Here is a 17,161-nt window from a genome sequence, read left to right on the forward strand (position 1 = left end):
GTAAGATAACTGTTGAAATTAAATGTCCATATGCTGGAAAAAACAATGAAGATTTTACAGAGGCTCTTTTGAAAATGAGCGATCCGTATGTAATTAGAACAGAAGATGGTAATATTGGACTCAATCCAAACCATAAATATTTTTATCAGGCCTTAATGCAAATTCATTTAGGAAATGCTTCTTTTGGGTATTTCTACATATGGTCACCTCAAAAACAATACATATTTAAAATCAAACGGAATGATGCTTTTTGGGAAGTATGCCGGGAAAGGGCATCAGTTTTGTTTCAACGTGTCCTACTGCCAGAACTAATGTATAAAGCGTATACTGAGCCTATGTGAGCCTATAACACTAATAAAAACAAATAGTAATTAAAAAGAAAACTTATTTTATTGTTTTATTGAGGAACAATACTGGGACACAAATTGACGATTCCTGCAGCAATTTTGATGATCTGATCCAAGGCTGGCGTACCAGAATTCCAACGCTCCAATAAAGTTATTGGTATAATATCTGTTAAGATCAACATTTTTTGTCTCAAGGATCCGATCATGCGCTCAACATGAATTCGCAATGCGGAAATCTCTTTCGAATCACAAGCATCCAGGGGTTGAAGCTGTCTATTTGTCTTCTTGAATGCAGGGATACTAATTGATGCATTTTTCTGCCTCAGGAGGTCCTCGATCAAAAATCCTCTATCTGCTAAAACAAAATCGCCTTCCTCGAGGAGATCCAGGAACCCAGACATGGAAGTGATTTGTTTGTCGGATGTCCTCCCACCAAACGCCTCCGAAATGAAGGAATAGCATCCATCCGGTGTGACACCCGCTAGCACTTTGATTGTTTTATGATGCTTATAAAAACTGTAAACGTTTGCATTCGCCACCATCTCTTCCGCTCGCGGTGTTTCGATGGGAACTTCAAAACAATCCAAGATGACAGTCACTCGATCATTATACTTTTGACGGAACGCGTGTGGCATGTGCTTTTTCAAAACCTCGCGAGGAGGCCACCGAACCAACCCGGCCAGAAACGGATAAATGCAGTGGATAACGTGGAAAATTTTATCAGATACCAAACTCGGATGCATACCGTACAGAAGCCCTAGGGTATGGAACGGTTCATTCAGTCTTATTTTTCTTAGAGCCAATACAAACAGCTTTTCTCTGTGTTCCGGTTCTAACATTGGCAAATCATCTTTGAGGGCTTCAAACACCTGGCGGAGTACTATTCCCGATGATATACCAGTAATGTATTTGCACTTCTTGTCGTCGGATTCCAGCGATGAAACGGTGTATCTTGTCGCAAGCTCGGCATCCGCTAGTTTTTGTCGGAGAACTCCGTTCTCTTGTCGCAACTTGCAATTTTCCATTTCCAACTTGCTCAAATGCTTCTTGTTCTGAGCAGATTCTTGGATCCAACTTGTTTCGGTTTGCACACACACGTTTTCTTTGAACGATACGTTCAAATTCGGCGAGATATCGTTTTCCGAAACCACTTTGAGCTCTGTGATACTGTCACCGACGTCATCGTTATGATGTGGGGTGAGTTCTTCACTCGGTTCTTCATACTCGCTAGAAATAAATATAAACTCTTTTTTAATTGCTGATTAAGCTGAGTATACCTGATTGTTACCATTCCGATGTCATGGCAAAATCGGGCCAGCAATCGGCCAAACGGACAAGATCCTGAAATAGGTTCAAATCGCTCACATCGGAGTTTTCGAAACTGTGACCCTCAATGAAATCGTCCAGAATAGCGCCAACGTCCGTATCAGTCACTAAATCCGAAGAAGACTCTTCCTTATCGTCTGATTCCGGGGGTTCTTCTGTTCCGACAGATACATCAACGTGAGAGTGTGCTGATTCTGCTTCAATACTTGCACCGGGAGAATCCGCCTTTTCATCAGAATCGATTAAAAACAACGATGGGACCCAATCTACACTTTCCACTTCCTCTAGATGCGCCGGGTGGCCAAAAACGAAGTGCCGGCTGCAGATTTTCGAGCTAGTAAACACCGCTTTAAGGCCACAAGCAATTTGCCACTTCGCCGGGAAATAAGCAATTTATTGATTCCCGTGCTGTTTTTTCGAACAGCTGGGAAGGAAAAGAAACGCTCGTTGCTCTTAATGTTGTTTCTTTTGCAAGAACGTACCGCGCACGTCACGGGCATTTCGAAAAATAATTATTTATTGAACCTGCTCAAAAATACTTCGCGCACAACTCCGGTCTTATTTTTGTTTTGGTTTGTGGTTGAGGTTAAATTTTCCCTATGAAAATAAACCGTGTACGATACACGCTTACCCCCAGCTACCCAGATTGATGTCAAAGCGACCCAGATCGAGCAAAACTGCAGTTACTCTAAAGTGGGTAAAGGTACCTTTACTCAAATCTGGGTTACCGGTATTGGCTGCAAAATCTGGGTAAAGGATACCCTGATTTAGACGTTTCTCATCAGGGTATTATGTACCCATTTTTACATAAATGAGTAAGCATGCACAATGTCATCCCCCCTCAATTTTATTATTCGGCCGGAAAAAAAAAATCTTAATAAAATAAAACTCATTGGCGATTTATTAGTGTCTACAGTTTTCTATCACTAATATAAAGGAATTTTTCGCAGAATGGCTTGTTCGACGATGGAGATGATCCATATTTGAATTTGGTAGCCTGCATACATCCTTGTGTAGATTTTCACGCCAAGCTGGCCAGATCCTAAATGTATGAGAAAACATAATTAGCGAATAAATCAATTATTGGCTGAAGAAAAACATACCTGTGATTATTGCAGAAGGTGTTCAATTCGTTTATCCAGCACCGGGCTACTTCCTCCCGCGACTACTCCTAACCTTGCCATTTTTTTTTTCAGTCGGCAAGCGGCGCAGAATGCCTGAAAAAGTTTAGGATAGGTGAGAGCATGATTGAATGGACAAAATGAATTACTTACCACCAGTCAGCAGGTTGCTGGTGCCGCCATCCAAAGTTTCTTCGTGGCCGCTCATTTTTCGGTTTGGACTCCGCCGCGAACAATGCGAAAAAAATTGTCCCAAGTCCCATTTAAGGCTTGTTTACAGTTCGGAAAATTTGCCACGGGATTTGCGCGCGGGATTTGGCACGGGAATCAACTCGGGAAATTTTTCCGCCGACTGTTCTCCTCATCTCTCCACAAATAATTTTGACGTTTGTTTGTATGTTTGCATCGTCCCGGTCGTTTCGTTTCTGTTGCTGAGTGAAAATTCATCTTTTAGTTATTCAAAGATTCAAAGTATGTATTTAAACAATTAAAAGTTATAACTTACATAAAAAACATTAAATTAACATCTTTTAAATGTATTTTAGATCTGCCATCCGCTGTCTGCTTCACGAGCTGCTACATATTGCTGCTGCTGCTGCTCAAATCACCCAAAACAGCATCTCACTGTCCGGTGTTCGTGGTTCCGGAAACTGCTACATACTGAGATTTACGCACGGTTGATAGCTTCAGCCCTAAATGGACAGTATGGAGGAAAATCTTCTATTTGTTGCAGCTACCGTATTGACCATCGGGCAAGGGGTTGGTCACTCGGCACATTGTGCCCGGCACACATGCCGGCACATCTCGGCACACATGCCGGCACAATCCGGCACACATGGGCACAACATAGAAATCCAACTTTGCGGTATGGAATCAAACTGTCATTATACTTACGATTGCAAAAAATCCCTTCATACAGATTCTAGACAAGTGTTCTGGGTGGAATTTTGTCGGTAAACACCGACTAGACCAATAACATTCGCCAAAAATAGACAGGATTATAATTAGCGCAAAAACATTCTAAGAAAATATTCCACTGGGCACATTCGGCACACCTCCGGCACGTTCGGCACACTTCGGCACACACTGAAAAACAACCGGCACAGTTTAGGCACATATTGGCACACGCTCAAAAATCACGGCACAAATGAAGTGTGCTGAATGACCAACCCCTTGCCATCGGGTTAGTTTTGAAGAAAAAGCGAAATGCCAGAGCGATGGGTAGGAGCTGCTGGGTGAACCCATACTTAAAGCAAAGAAGGGAGAAGGGGCGATTTGCTCAGGATGTGAGTAATTATATCCATACCTATCCATACCTATTTTACCTTCATAAAAAAAAATTGTCTCTCCAGTTTGATGACATGCGAAGTTGAAGCAGGGAGTTTACGCAAAACTTCCACATGGAAGAGGAGCATTTTGAGGAGCTTTTCCAAAAGGTTAAGCACCGATTGGAACCCAAAAGATGTACCCGTCCAGATGGAATCAGCCCAAAACATCGACTAGCCTACACGCTGGAGTAAGTATAATGTTTTTATCTGTATCATCGAGATTTTCAACCTGGGGCTGATTTATCTCGGGACCAACAGTTTCACTTCCCTACCGAAGTAAGTTTGTGTTGTAAAGGTAGTGATGTAATGTTTTATGCAATCAGTAAGCACTTCGTGCATACGAAATTTAATAATCTCGCATTAATGTGATTAAAACTTTTCCAGATATCTCGCAGGAGGACCGTTTTTTGAGCGGTATGCGGCAAGCAACTATCGCATAAGCAAAGCCTCAAGCTGTCATATTATTCGAGAAACGTGCCAAATCATTTATGAGGAGCTGGCAAAAACCGAATTTATGGCGTACACGAAGGAGAACTGGTCGACGGTGGCAGACGATTTTGAGCAGAAGTGGAACATGCCCAATTGTCTCGGCTCATTGGACGGGAAACACGTACGAATCAAGTGTCCATCAAACGCGGGCTCCTTATACTACAACTACAAAGTAAGATACATATTTTTCAATGCTATGTTTTCCTTCATCAACGGTAGGGAGTTAAACCATTTGGGCATCACGAGGGGCATCATCAATAGTTCATATCCCTACTTGAAAGTATTTTAGAATCAATCAATTCAATAGCTTCACAGAATATTGAAAAAAAAAACCTGAAAATCCTTAACCGTTATGTGTCCGACAAACTTTTTGCTTTTTTCTACACCGTGCTTTTTAAATGGGCACTGGGTACCCGGGTACCCTGTAGGCCACATAAGGGTTAAGGGTTCTCAGAAACTTACAGTCAACTGGTATGTATACTGCAAAGTATGGAAAATAATCTCTATATCATTTATGCAAAACAGTACCGTGACGGAGTATATTTGATTTTTTCCTGAAAACCTCTAAAGATTCTCAAATATTTCCAGTCAGTCAGGCATTTTTTCAGGAGTTCCTCCAGGAATTGTTTGAAGGATTCCTCCAGGAAGCCTAAAGAGATTTCTCCAAGAATTTCTTATGGCATTTCTCTATTCCAGGGACTCTGCTATGAATTTCTTCTGAAATTCCTCAAAAAATCCTACAGACATTTCTCCAGCAAGCCTCAAAACTTCTCCAGAAATTGCTCGAAAAAATCCGCCAGGAATTCCGCTATAAATACCTCCATTAATTCCTCCAAAAAATCCTTCGGGAATTTCTCCAGGAATACATCCATGAATTCCTCCAGAAATACAGGAATTCCTGCTAGAATTCTTCCAGGAACACTTTCAGGAATTTCTCCATGGATTCCTAAAAAAAACCCTAAAGGAGTCTCCCGCAACTCTTCCAGAAAATTCTTTCATTGATTACTCCAGGAATTTCTTCAAAAATTCCTTCACGGATTCAACTATGAATTTCTTCAGAAATTATTCGAACAATTCCTGCAGGAATTCCTTTAGAAATTCTTCGAGGAGTTTCTCCTGGAAACTTGAAATATTTGTCCAGATTTTTTTCAAGAATTCCTCAAGGAACTCCTTCAAAAAATCCTTCAGGCATACCTCCAGAAATAACTCCAGGATATCCTACAGATTCTTCCAGGGATTCCTCCGGAAAATCCTCTAGGAATTCCTGCCAGAATTCCTCCAAGATTTAATCTAGGTACTCCTCCAGAAATTCCTCCACGGATTCCTCCAGAAAATCCTAATGAAATTTCTCAAGGAACTAAACTTTCTAAACTTTCTAAACTATATTCATTCAAGAATTCCTCCAGGAATTCCTCCAGAAATTCGCCCAGGGATTCCTCCAGGAACTCCTCCAGGTATTCTCCCAGGAATTTCCCAGGGATTCATCCAGGAATGCTTCCGAGGATTCCTCCAGGAATGCCTCCGAGGATTCCTCCAGGAATTCCTCTGGAGATTTCTCCAGGAATTCCTCTGGGGATTCCTCCAGGAATTCCCTCGAGGATTCCTCCAGGAATTCCCTCGAGGATTCCTCCAGGAATACCCTCGAGGATTCCTCCAGGAATTCCCTCGAGGATTCCTCCAGGAATTCCCTCGAGGATTACTCCAGGAACTCCTTCGGAGATTCCTCCAAGAATTCCTCCGGGGATTCCTTCAGGAATTCCTCCGGGGATTCCTTCGGGAATTCCTCCGGGGATTCCTTCAGGAATTCCTCCGGGGATTCCTTCCGGGAATTCCTCCGGGGATACCTTCCGGAAATTCCTCCGGGGATTCCTTCCGGGAATTCCTCCGGGGATTCCTTCCGGGAATTCCTCCGGGGATCCCTTCCGGGAATTCCTCCGGGGATCCCTTCCGGGAATTCCTCCGGGGATCCCTTCCGGGAATTCCTCCGGGGATCCCTTCCGGGAATTCCTCCGGGGATCCCTTCCGGGAATTCCTCCGGGGATTCCTTCAGGAATTCCTCCGGGGATTCCTTCAGGAATTCCTCCGGGGATTCCTTCAGGAATTCCTCCGGGGATTCCTCCAGGAATTCCTCCGGGGATTCCTTCAGGAATTCCTCCGGGAGTTCCTTCAGGAATTCCTCCGGGAATTCCTTCAGGAATTCCTCCGGGAGTTCCTTCAGGAATTCCTCCGGGGATTCCTTCAGGAATTCCTCCGGGGATTCCTTCAGGAATTCCTCCGGGAATTCCTCCGGGGATTCCTTGAGGAATTCCTCCCAAGATTCCTTCAGGAATACCTTCGGGGATTCCTTCAGGAATTCCTCCGGGGATTCCTTCAGGAATTCCTCCGGGGATTCCTTCAGGAATTCCTCCGGGGATTCCTTCAGGGATTCCTCCGGGGATTCCTTCAGGAATTCCTCCGGGGATTCCTTCAGGAATTCCTCCGGGGATTCCTTCAGGAATTCCTCCGGGGATTCCTTCAGGAATTCCTCCGGGGATTCCTTCAGGAATTCCTCCGGGGATTCCTTCAGGAATTCCTCCGGGGATTCCTTCAGGAATTCCTCCGGGGATTCCTTCAGGAATTCCTTCGGGGATTCCTTCAGGAATTCCTCCGGGGATTCCTTCAGGAATTCCTCCGGGGATTCCTTCAGGAATTCCTCCGGGGATTCCTTCAGGAATTTCTCCGGGGATTCCTTCAGGAATTCCTCCGGGGATTCCTCCCAGAATTCATTTGAGGATTCCTCCAGGAATTCCTCCGGGAATTCCTCCAGGAATTTCTTCGGGGATTCCTTCAGGAATTTCTTCGGGGATTCCTCCAGAAATTCCTTCGGGGAGTCCTCCAGGAATTTCTTCGGGGATTCCTCCAAGAATTCCTTCGGGGATTCCTCCAGGAATCCCTTAGAGGATTCCTTCAGGAATTCCTTCGAGGATTCCTCTAGGAATTCCTTCGAGGATTCCTCCAGGATTTCCTTCAAGGATTCCTCCAGGAATTCTTTCGAGGATTCCTCCCTGAATTCATTTGGGGATTCCTTCAGGAATTCCTTCGGAAATTTCTTCACGAATTTTTTCGGGGATTCCTCCAGGAATTTCTTCGGGGATTCCTCCAGGAATTTCTTCGGGGATTCCTCCAGGAATTTCTTCGGGGATTCCTCTAGGAATTCCTCCGGGGATTCCTCTAGGAATTCCTTCAGGGATTCCTTCAGGAATTCCTCCGGGGATTCCATCAGGAATTCCTCCGGGGATTCCTTCAGGGATTCCTCCGGGGATTCCTTCAGGAATTCCTCCGGGGATTCCTTCAGGAATTCCTCCGGGGATTCCTCCCAGAATTCATTTGAGGATTCCTCCAGGAATTCCTCCGGGAATTCCTCCAGGAATTTCTTCGGGGATTCCTCCAGAAATTCCTTCGGGGACTCCTCCAGGAATTTCTTCGAGGATTCCTCCAAGAATTCCTTCGGGGATTCCTCCAGGAATCCCTTAGAGGATTCCTTCAGGAATTCCTTCGAGGATTCCTCTAGGAATTCCTTCGAGGATTCCTCCAGGATTTCCTTCAAGGATTCCTCCAGGAATTCTTTCGAGGATTCCTCCCTGAATTCATTTGGGGATTCCTTCAGGAATTCCTTCGGAAATTTCTTCACGAATTTTTTCGGGGATTCCTCCAGGAATTTCTTCGGGGATTCCTCCAGGAATTTCTTCGGGGATTCCTCCAGGAATTTCTTCGGGGATTCCTCTAGGAATTCCTCCGGGGATTCCTCTAGGAATTCCTTCAGGGATTCCTTCAGGAATTCCTCCGGGGATTCCGTCAGGAATTCCTCCGGGGATTCCGTCAGGAATTCCTCCGGGGATTTCGTCAAGAACTCCTCCGGGGATTCCGTCAGGAATTCCTCCGGCGATTCCTCTAGGAATTCCTCCGGGGATTCCTTCAGGAATTCCTCCGGGGATTCCTTCAGGAATTCCTCCGGGGATTCCTTCAGGAATTCCTCCGGGGATTCCTTCAGGAATTCCTCCGGGGATTCCTTCAGGAATTCCTCCGGGGATTCCTTCAGGAATTCCTCCGGGTATTCCTTCAGAAATTCCTCCGGGGATTCCTTCAGGAATTCCTCCGGGGATTCCTTCAGGAATTCCTCCGGGGATTCCTTCAGGAATTCCTCCGGGGATTCCGTCAGGAATTCCTCCGGGGATTCCGTCAGGAATTCCTCCGGGGATTCCGTCAGGAATTCCTCCGGGGATTCCGTCAGGAATTCCTCCGGGGATTCCGTCAGGAATTCCCCCGGGGATTCCGTCAGGAATTCCTCCGGGGATTCCGTCAGGAATTCCTCCGGGGATTCCGTCAGGAATTCCTCCGGGGATTCCGTCAGGAATTCCTCCGGGGATTCCGTCAGGAATTCCTCCGGGGATTCCGTCAGGAATTCCTCCGGGGATTCCGTCAGGAATTCCTCCGGGGATTCCGTCAGGAATTCCTCCGGGGATTCCGTCAGGAATTCCTCCGGGGATTCCGTCAGGAATTCCTCCGGGGATTCCGTCAGGAATTCCTCCAGGGATTCCGTCAGGAGTTCCTCCGGGGATTCCGTCAGGAGTTCCTCCGGGGATTCCGTCAGGAATTTCTCCGGGGATTCCGTCAGGAATTCCTCCGGGGATTCCGTCAGGAATTCCTCCGGGGATTCCGTCAGGAATTCCTCCGGGGATTCCGTCAGGAATTCCTCCGGGGATTCCGTCAGGAATTCCTCCGGGGATTCCGTCAGGAATTCCTCCGGGGATTCCGTCAGGAATTCCTCCGGGGATTCCGTCAGGAATTCCTCCGGGGATTCCGTCAGGAATTCCTCCGGGGATTCCGTCAGGAATTCCTCCGGGGATTCCGTCAGGAATTCCTCCGGGGATTCCGTCAGGAATTCCTCCGGGGATTCCGTCAGGAATTTCTCCGGGGATTCCGTCCTCCCAGAATTCATTTGGGGATTCCTCCAGGAATTCCTCCGGGAATTTCTCCAGGAATTTCTTCGGAGATTCCTTCAGGAATTTCTTCGGGGATTCCTCCAGGAATTCCTTCGGGGACTCCTCCAGGAATTTCTTCGGGGATTCCTCCAAGAATTCCTTCGGGGATTCCTCCAGGAATTCCTTAGAGGATTCCTCCAGGAATTCCTTCGAGGATTCCTCTAGGTATTTTTTCGATGATTCCTCCAGGATTTCCTTCAAGAATTCCTCCAGGATTTCCTTCAAGGAATCCTCCAGGAATTCCTTCGAGGATTCCTCCCGGAATTCATTTGGGGATTCCTCCAGGAATTCCTTCGGAAATTTCTCCATGATTTTTTTCGGGGATTCCCCCCGGAATTCATTTGGGGATTCCTCCAGCAATACTTTCGGAAATTCCTCCAGGAATTTCTTCGGGGATTCCTCCAGGAATTTCTTCGGGGATTCCTCTAGGAATTTCTTCGGGGATTTCTCCAGGAATTCCTTCAGGGATTCCTTCGGGAATTCCTCCAGGAATTCTTTCAGGGATTCCTTCGGGAATTCCTCCAGGAATTCTTTCAGGGATTCCTCCAGGAATTTCTCCGCGGAATTCGCTTGGAATTTCTCCAGGAATTCATCAAGATTATCCCCGATTATGAAATTATCCGGAAACCCCTAAAGAACCCAATTCCAGGAGGAATTGCCGAAGGAATTCCTGGAGAAATTCGTGGAGTATTCCTCGGAGGAATTCCTGGAGAAATTTCTGAAGAATTAATGGAGGAATTCTTGGAGGAATTCCTGGAAGAATCCCTGGAGGTATTCCTGAAGAAATCTCTGGGCGAATTCCTGGAGTAATCTGGTGGAATTCCTGGAATAATCCCTGGAGGAATTTCTGGAGGAATTCTTAAACGAATTTAGTTTACTTCCTTAATAAATTTTCTTTAGGATTTTCTGGAGCAATTGCTGGAGAAGTACAAGAGAAATTATTGGAGGAAAGGAATTGTTTGAATAATATCTGAAGAAATTTATAGATGAATTTCTGGTGGAATTTTTGAAGAAATTCCTGGAGTTATTAATGCAGGAATTCCAGGAAGAGTGCCAGGAGAAATTCCCGGAGGAATTCGTGAAGGAATCCCCGGAAAAATTCCTGAAGGAATCCCCGATTGAATTTCTGGAGGAATCCCCGAAGGAAATCCTGGAGGAATCCCCGAAAGAAATCCTGGAGGAATCCCCGAAGGAATTTCTGAAGGAATCCATGAAGAAATTCCTGGAGGAATCATCGAAGGAATTCGTGAAGGAATCCCCGAAAGAATTCCTGGATGAATCCCCGGAAGAATTCCTGAATGAATTCCCGAAAGAATTGCTGGATGAATCCTCGAAGGAATTCCTGAAGGAATCCATGAAGGAATTCCTGAAGGAATCCATGAAGAAATTCCTGGAGGAATCCTCGAAGGAATTCCTGGAGGAATCCTCGAAGGAATACCTGGAGTAATCCCCGAAGGAAATCCTGGAGGAATCCCCGAAGGAAATCCTGTAGGAATCCCCGAAGGAAATCCTGGAGGAATCCCCGAAGGAAATCCTGGAGGAATCCCCGAAGCAAATCCTGGAGGAACCCCCGAAGGAAATCGGAGGAATCCCCGAAGGAAATCCTGGAGGAATCCCCGAAGGAAATCCTGGAGGAATCCCCGAAGGAAATCCTGGAGGAATCCCCGAAGGAAATCCTGGAGGAATCCCTGAAGAAATTCCTGGAGGAATCCTCGAAGGAATTCCTGGAGGAATCCTCGAAGGAATTCGTGAAGGAATCTCCGAAAGAATTCCTGGAGGAATCCCCGAAGGAATTCCTGAATGAATCCCCGAAAGAATTCCTGGATGAATCCTCGAAGGAATTCCTGGAAGAATCCTCGAAGGAATACGTGAAGGAATCCCCGAAGAAATTCCTGAATGAATCCCCGAAAGAATTGCTGGATGAATCCTCGAAGGAATTCCTGGAAGAATCCTCGAAGGAATTCGTGAAGGAATCCCCGAAGAAATTCCTGGAGGAATCCCCGAAGAAATTCCTGGAGGAATCCCCGAAGAAATTCCTGGAGGAATCCCCGAAGAAATTCCTGGAGGCATCCCCGAAGGAAATCCTGGAGGAATCCTCGAAGGAATTCCTGAAGGAATCTCCGACGAAATTCCTGAAGGAATCCCCGAAAGAATTCCTGGATGAATCCTCGAAGGAATTCCTGGAGGAATCATCGAAGGAATTCGTGAGGGAATCCCCGAAAGAATTCCTGGAGGAATCCATAAAGGAATTCCTGAAGGAAACCCCGAAGAAATTCCTGAATGAATCCCCGAAAGAATTCGTGAATGAATACTCGAAGGAATCCCCGAAGGAATTCCTGGAGGAATCCCCGAAGGAATTCCTGGAGGAATCCCCGAAGGAATTCCTGTAGGAATCCCTGAAGGAAATCCTGGAGGAATCCCCGAAGGAAATCCTGGAGGAATCCCCGAAGGAAATCCTGGAGGAATCCCCGAAGGAAATCCTGGAGGAATCCCCGAAGGAAATCCTGGAGGAATCCCCGAAGGAAATCCTGGAGGAATCCCCGAAGGAAATCCTGGAGGAATCCCCGAAGGAAATCCTGGAGGAATCCCCGAAGGAAATCCTGGAGGAATCCCCGAAGGAAATCCTGGAGGAATCCCCGAAGATAATCCTGGAGGAATCCCCTAAGGAAATCCTGGAGGAACCCCCGAAGGAAATCCCGGAGGAATCCCCGAAGGAATTCCTGGAAGAATCCTCGAAGGAATTCGTGAAGGAATCCCCGAAGGAATTCCTGGAGGAATCCCCGCAGAAATTCCTGGAGGAATCCCCGAAGAAATTCCTGGAGGAATCCCCGAAGGAAATCCTGGAGGAATCCCCGAAGGAAATCCTGGAAAAATCCCCGAAGGAAATCCTGGAGGAATCCCCGAAGGAAATCCTGGAGGAATCCCCGAAGGAAATCCTGGGGGAATCCCTGAGGAAATTCCTTGAGGAATCCTCGAAGGAATTCCTGGAGGAATCCTCGAAGGAATTCGTGAAGGAATCCCCGAAAAAATTCCGGGAGGAATCCCCGAAGGAATTCCTGAATGAATCCCCGAAAGAATTGCTGGATGAATCCTCGAAAGAATTCCTGGAAGAATCCTCGAAGGAATTCGTGAAGGAATCCCCGAAGGAATTCCTGGAGGAATCCCCGAAGAAATTCCTGGAGGAATCCCCGAAGAAATTCCTGGAGGAATCCCCGAAGGAAATCCTGGAGGAATCATCGAAGGAATTCGTGAGGGAATCCCCGAAAGAATTCCTGAAGGAATCCATAAAGGAATTCCTGAAGGAATCCCCGAAGAAATTCCTGAATGAATCCCCGAAAGATTTCGTGGATGAATACTCGAAGGAATCCCCGAAGGAATTCCTGGAGGAATCCCCGAAGGAATTCCTGGAGGAATCCCCGAAGGAATTCCTGGAGGAATCCCCGAAGGAATTCCTGGAGGAATCCCCGAAGGAATTCCTGGAGGAATCCCCCAAGGAATTCCTGGAGGAATCCCCGGAGAAATTCCTGGAGGAATCCCCGAAGAAATTCCTGGTGGAATCCCCGAAGGAAATCCTGGAGGAATCCCCTAAGGAAATCCTGGAGGAATCCCCGAAGGAAATCCTGGAGGAATCCCCGAAGGAAATCCTGGAGGAATCCCCGAAGGAAATCCTGGAGGAATCCCCGAAGGAATACCTGGAACTAATCCCCGAAGGAATTCCTGGAGGAATCCCCGAAGAAATTCCTGGAGCAATCCCCGAAGAAATTCCTGGAGGAATCCCCGAAGAAATTCCTGGAGGAATCCCTGAAGAAATTCCTGGAGGAATCCCCGAAGGAAATCCTGGAGGAATCCTCGAAGGAATTCCTGAAGGAATCTCCGAAGAAATTCCTGGAGGAATCTCCGAAGAAATTCCTGAAGGAATCCCCGAAGGAATTCCTGGATGAATCCTCGAAGGAATTCCTGGAAGAATCCTCGAAGGAATTCGTTGAAGAGTCCCCGGAAGAATTCCTGGAGGAATCCATAAAGGAATTCCAGAAGGAATCTCCGAAGAAATTCCTGAATGAATCCCCGAAAGAATTCGTGGATGAATCCTCGAATGAATTCCTGGAGGAATCCCTGAAGGAATTCCTGGAGGAATCTCCGAAGGAAATCCTGGATGAATCCCCGAAGGAATTCCTGGAGGAATCCTCGAAGGAATTCCCGAAGGAATCTCCGGAAAAAATTCCCGAAGGAATCTCCAAAGAAATTCCTGAAGGAATCCCTGAAAGAATTCCTGGATGAATCCCCGAAGGAATTCCTGAATGAATCCCCGAAAGAATTCCTGGATGAATCCTCGAAGGAATTCCTGGAATCATCGAAGGAATTCATGAAGGAATCCCCGAAAGAATTCCTGGAGGAATCCATAAAGGAATTCCAGAAGGAATTTCCGAAGAAATTTCTGAATGAATCCCCGATGGAAATCCTGGATGAATCCCCAAAGGAATTCCTGGAGGAATCCCCGAAGGAATTCCTGGAGGAATCCTCGAAGGAATCCCTGAAGGAATCTCCGAAGAAATTCCTGAAGGAATCCCCGAAGAAATTAGTGAAGGAATCCCCGAAGGAATTCCTGGAGGAATCCTCGAAGGAATTCTTGAAGGAATCCTCGAAGGAATTCCTGAAGGAATCTCCGAAGAAATTCCTGAAGGAATCTCCGAAGAAATTCCTGAAGGAATCCCCGAAGGAATTCCTGGATGAATCCTCGAAGGAATTCCTGGAGAAATTTCTGGAATATTACGCGGAGGAATTCCTGTAGGGATTCCTGAAGAAATTCCTGGATAAATTCCCGGAGAAATTCTTGGAGGAATTCCTGGAAGAATCCCTGAAGGAATTCTTGGAGAAACCCCTGGGCGAATTCTTGGAGGAATTCCTGGAGCAATCCCCGGAGGAATTTCTGGAGGAATCCCTGGAGAAATTTATGAACGAATTCAGTTTAGTTCCATAATTAATTGCTTTAGGATTTTCTGTAGGAATTTCTTGAGGAGTACCTAGAGGAAATTTTGGAGGAACTCTGGTAGAAATTCCTGGAAGATTTTCTGGAGAAATCGCTGGACGGATTTCTGTAGGAATTTCTGGAAGTTCTTCTTCCTGAAGGAATTTTTGGAGGAATTTTTGGAGGAGTTCCTTGAGGAATTCTTGGAGGGATTCTTGAAAACTATCAGGAGAAATATTTGAAGTTTCCTGGAGTAACTTCGCGAGAAATTTTTGAATTTTTCTAAAAAAATTCATAGATGAATTCCTGGAGAAATTCCTGAAGAAATTCCGGGAGTAATCAATGAAGGAATTCCAGGAAGAGTTCCGGGAGAAATTCCTTTAGGATTTTTTGGAGGAATCCATGGAGGAATTCCTGAAAGAGTTCTGGAGGAATTCTAGCAGGAATTAAAGATTTTCTGGAGGAATTTCTGGAGGAATTCGTGGAGGTATTCTTGGAAAAATTCCTGAAGGAATTTTTGGAGGTATTTATTGCGAAACTCCTGGAGGATTTCTTTGAGCAATTTCTGGATAAGTTTTAAGGCTTCTTGGAGAAAATCAGGAGGAACTCCTCGAAGAATTTCTGGAAGAATTTTAGGAGAAATTCATGGCAGAATCCCTGAAGAAATTGCTGGAGAAATTCTATAACAAATTCTTAGAGAAATTCCTTGAGGGATCTATGGAGAAATTCCAGGAGGAATCCCTGGAGAAGTTTCGGGAGAAATCCTTTTAGGATTTTCTGGAGGAATCCGTGAATGAATTGCTAGAGTCTCTAGAGGAAATCTTGAAGAAATTCTGGCAGAAATTCCCTGCAGATTCTCAAATATTTCCAGTCATCTGAGATGTATACTGCAAAGTACAAAAAAATAATCTCATATGTATGCTAGAAAACAGTCACATGACGGAATATATTTTAATGTTTCCTGAAAATCTCTAGAGATTCTCAAATATTTCCAGTCATTTGGGGTGTATTCCAAAAAACTATAGAAAATGTTCCAATCATTGATAGAAGTCAATAGCTTCACAAAATATATTTCAAAAATTCCTGAAAATCCTTAGGATTCTCAGAAATTTCCAGTCATCTGAGGTGTATTCTAAAAACTACGAAAAAAAAACCAATAGTTTATAGAATTAAATAGCTTCACAGAATATATTTAAAGAATTTCTAAAAATCCCTAAAGATTCTCTAAAATTTTTAGTCCTCTGGGATATATTCTAAAAATTAAAGCTTCACAAAATATATTTAAAACAATCCTGAAAATCCTTAATTATTCTCAGAAACTTCCAGTCATCTGAAATATCTACTGCAAAGTCAACTGGGATTAATTCTAAAAATTGTTTTTTTTTTCAAATAATTTGAAGCGAGTACATAGCTTTACAAAATATATCCAAATTATTCCTGAAAATCCCTAATGACTCTCTGAAACTCCAGTAATCTGGAACGTAGTCTCAAAACTTAGAAAATTTGTTCAATCATTTACAGAAGGCGGTAGCATCACGGAACATAATAAAAAATAAATATTTCGTGGAAGTTTCTAAGGATTCTCAAAAATTCCCAGTAATCTGGAATGTATTCTAGAAACCATACCCTGTATTTTTTAGTATTGCTTAAAAATAATCTTCAAGTTTATTTTGTTATCTATACAATTAGCTAGACATCTTTTTAAGTTTTCTGTTCCATTTTCGTCTTTATTTAGATCTCGAGTTTTACGCGACACATATGCACCTAATTATTATTTATTACCAATTCTTTCTAATTATGTATTTTCTTCTTGCAATTGTAGCGCTATCATAGCATCATATTAATGGCAGCAAGTGATGCCAACTACCGTTTTACTTACATCGACGTGGGGTCCCCCGGTGCTGATGGCGATGTAAATGTATTCTCCCGCACTGAGTTCGGCAAGAATATTTTAGAAGATACTCCATTATTAGACCTACCACCAAATGCGCCCATCAACGGTGACGACATGCCATATTTCTTCATTGGAGATGATGCCTTTCCGTTAACTCCACGTATTATGAAGCCATATGGAACAGCAAACACATTGACCAACGATCAAAGGATTTTTAACTACCGACTGTCGCGTGCCCGTCGGACGGTTGAAAACGCCTTCGGCATATTGACGATGCGTTGGGGATGCCTGCGATCCGAATTTCTCTGTACTCCGGAAAAAGTTAAAATCATCGTTGCTGCATGTTGTGCGCTTCATAATTTCTTATTGAACAGAGGTCCAGCATACTCCAAGGCTGCAGATCGTTATGATGAAAAGGGAAATTTAGTTGAAGGAGAATGGCGTACATACCAGCAAATGGACTCGATCAATGGTCAAAAACGTGGCCGGCCTCAAGAAACGGGTGCCTATATTCGAAGGAAATTAACGGAATACTTCAAAAATATCAACATCTTACCGTTTCAGTATGAACGCGCTAATTGCATTTGAAACGTGTCATATAACCATATCAATTCTAATATTGAAATAGATCTACGTTGAGCTACTTATGCAGTTGTACTTTTTGTTTTA

The 17,161-nt window shown here is 44.7% G+C and overlaps 1 protein-coding gene across 1 annotated transcript; it reads left to right on the forward strand.

Moving 5' to 3' along the window:
* Window positions 1-3,976: 3,976 nt before the first annotated feature.
* LOC109414562 (uncharacterized) lies at window positions 3,977-17,137 on the forward strand. Its single transcript, XM_062848768.1, has 3 exons — window positions 3,977-4,310; window positions 4,507-4,783; window positions 16,421-17,137. The coding sequence occupies exons 1-3, from the start codon at window positions 4,195-4,197 to the stop codon at window positions 17,078-17,080; spliced, it is 1,053 nt and encodes a 350-aa protein (XP_062704752.1). The 5' UTR covers window positions 3,977-4,194; the 3' UTR covers window positions 17,081-17,137.
* Window positions 17,138-17,161: the final 24 nt, after the last annotated feature.

The sequence above is a fragment of the Aedes albopictus genome, chromosome 2 (assembly GCF_035046485.1).
Source record: "Aedes albopictus strain Foshan chromosome 2, AalbF5, whole genome shotgun sequence".
In the NCBI taxonomy this organism is placed as follows: domain Eukaryota; kingdom Metazoa; phylum Arthropoda; class Insecta; order Diptera; family Culicidae; genus Aedes; species Aedes albopictus.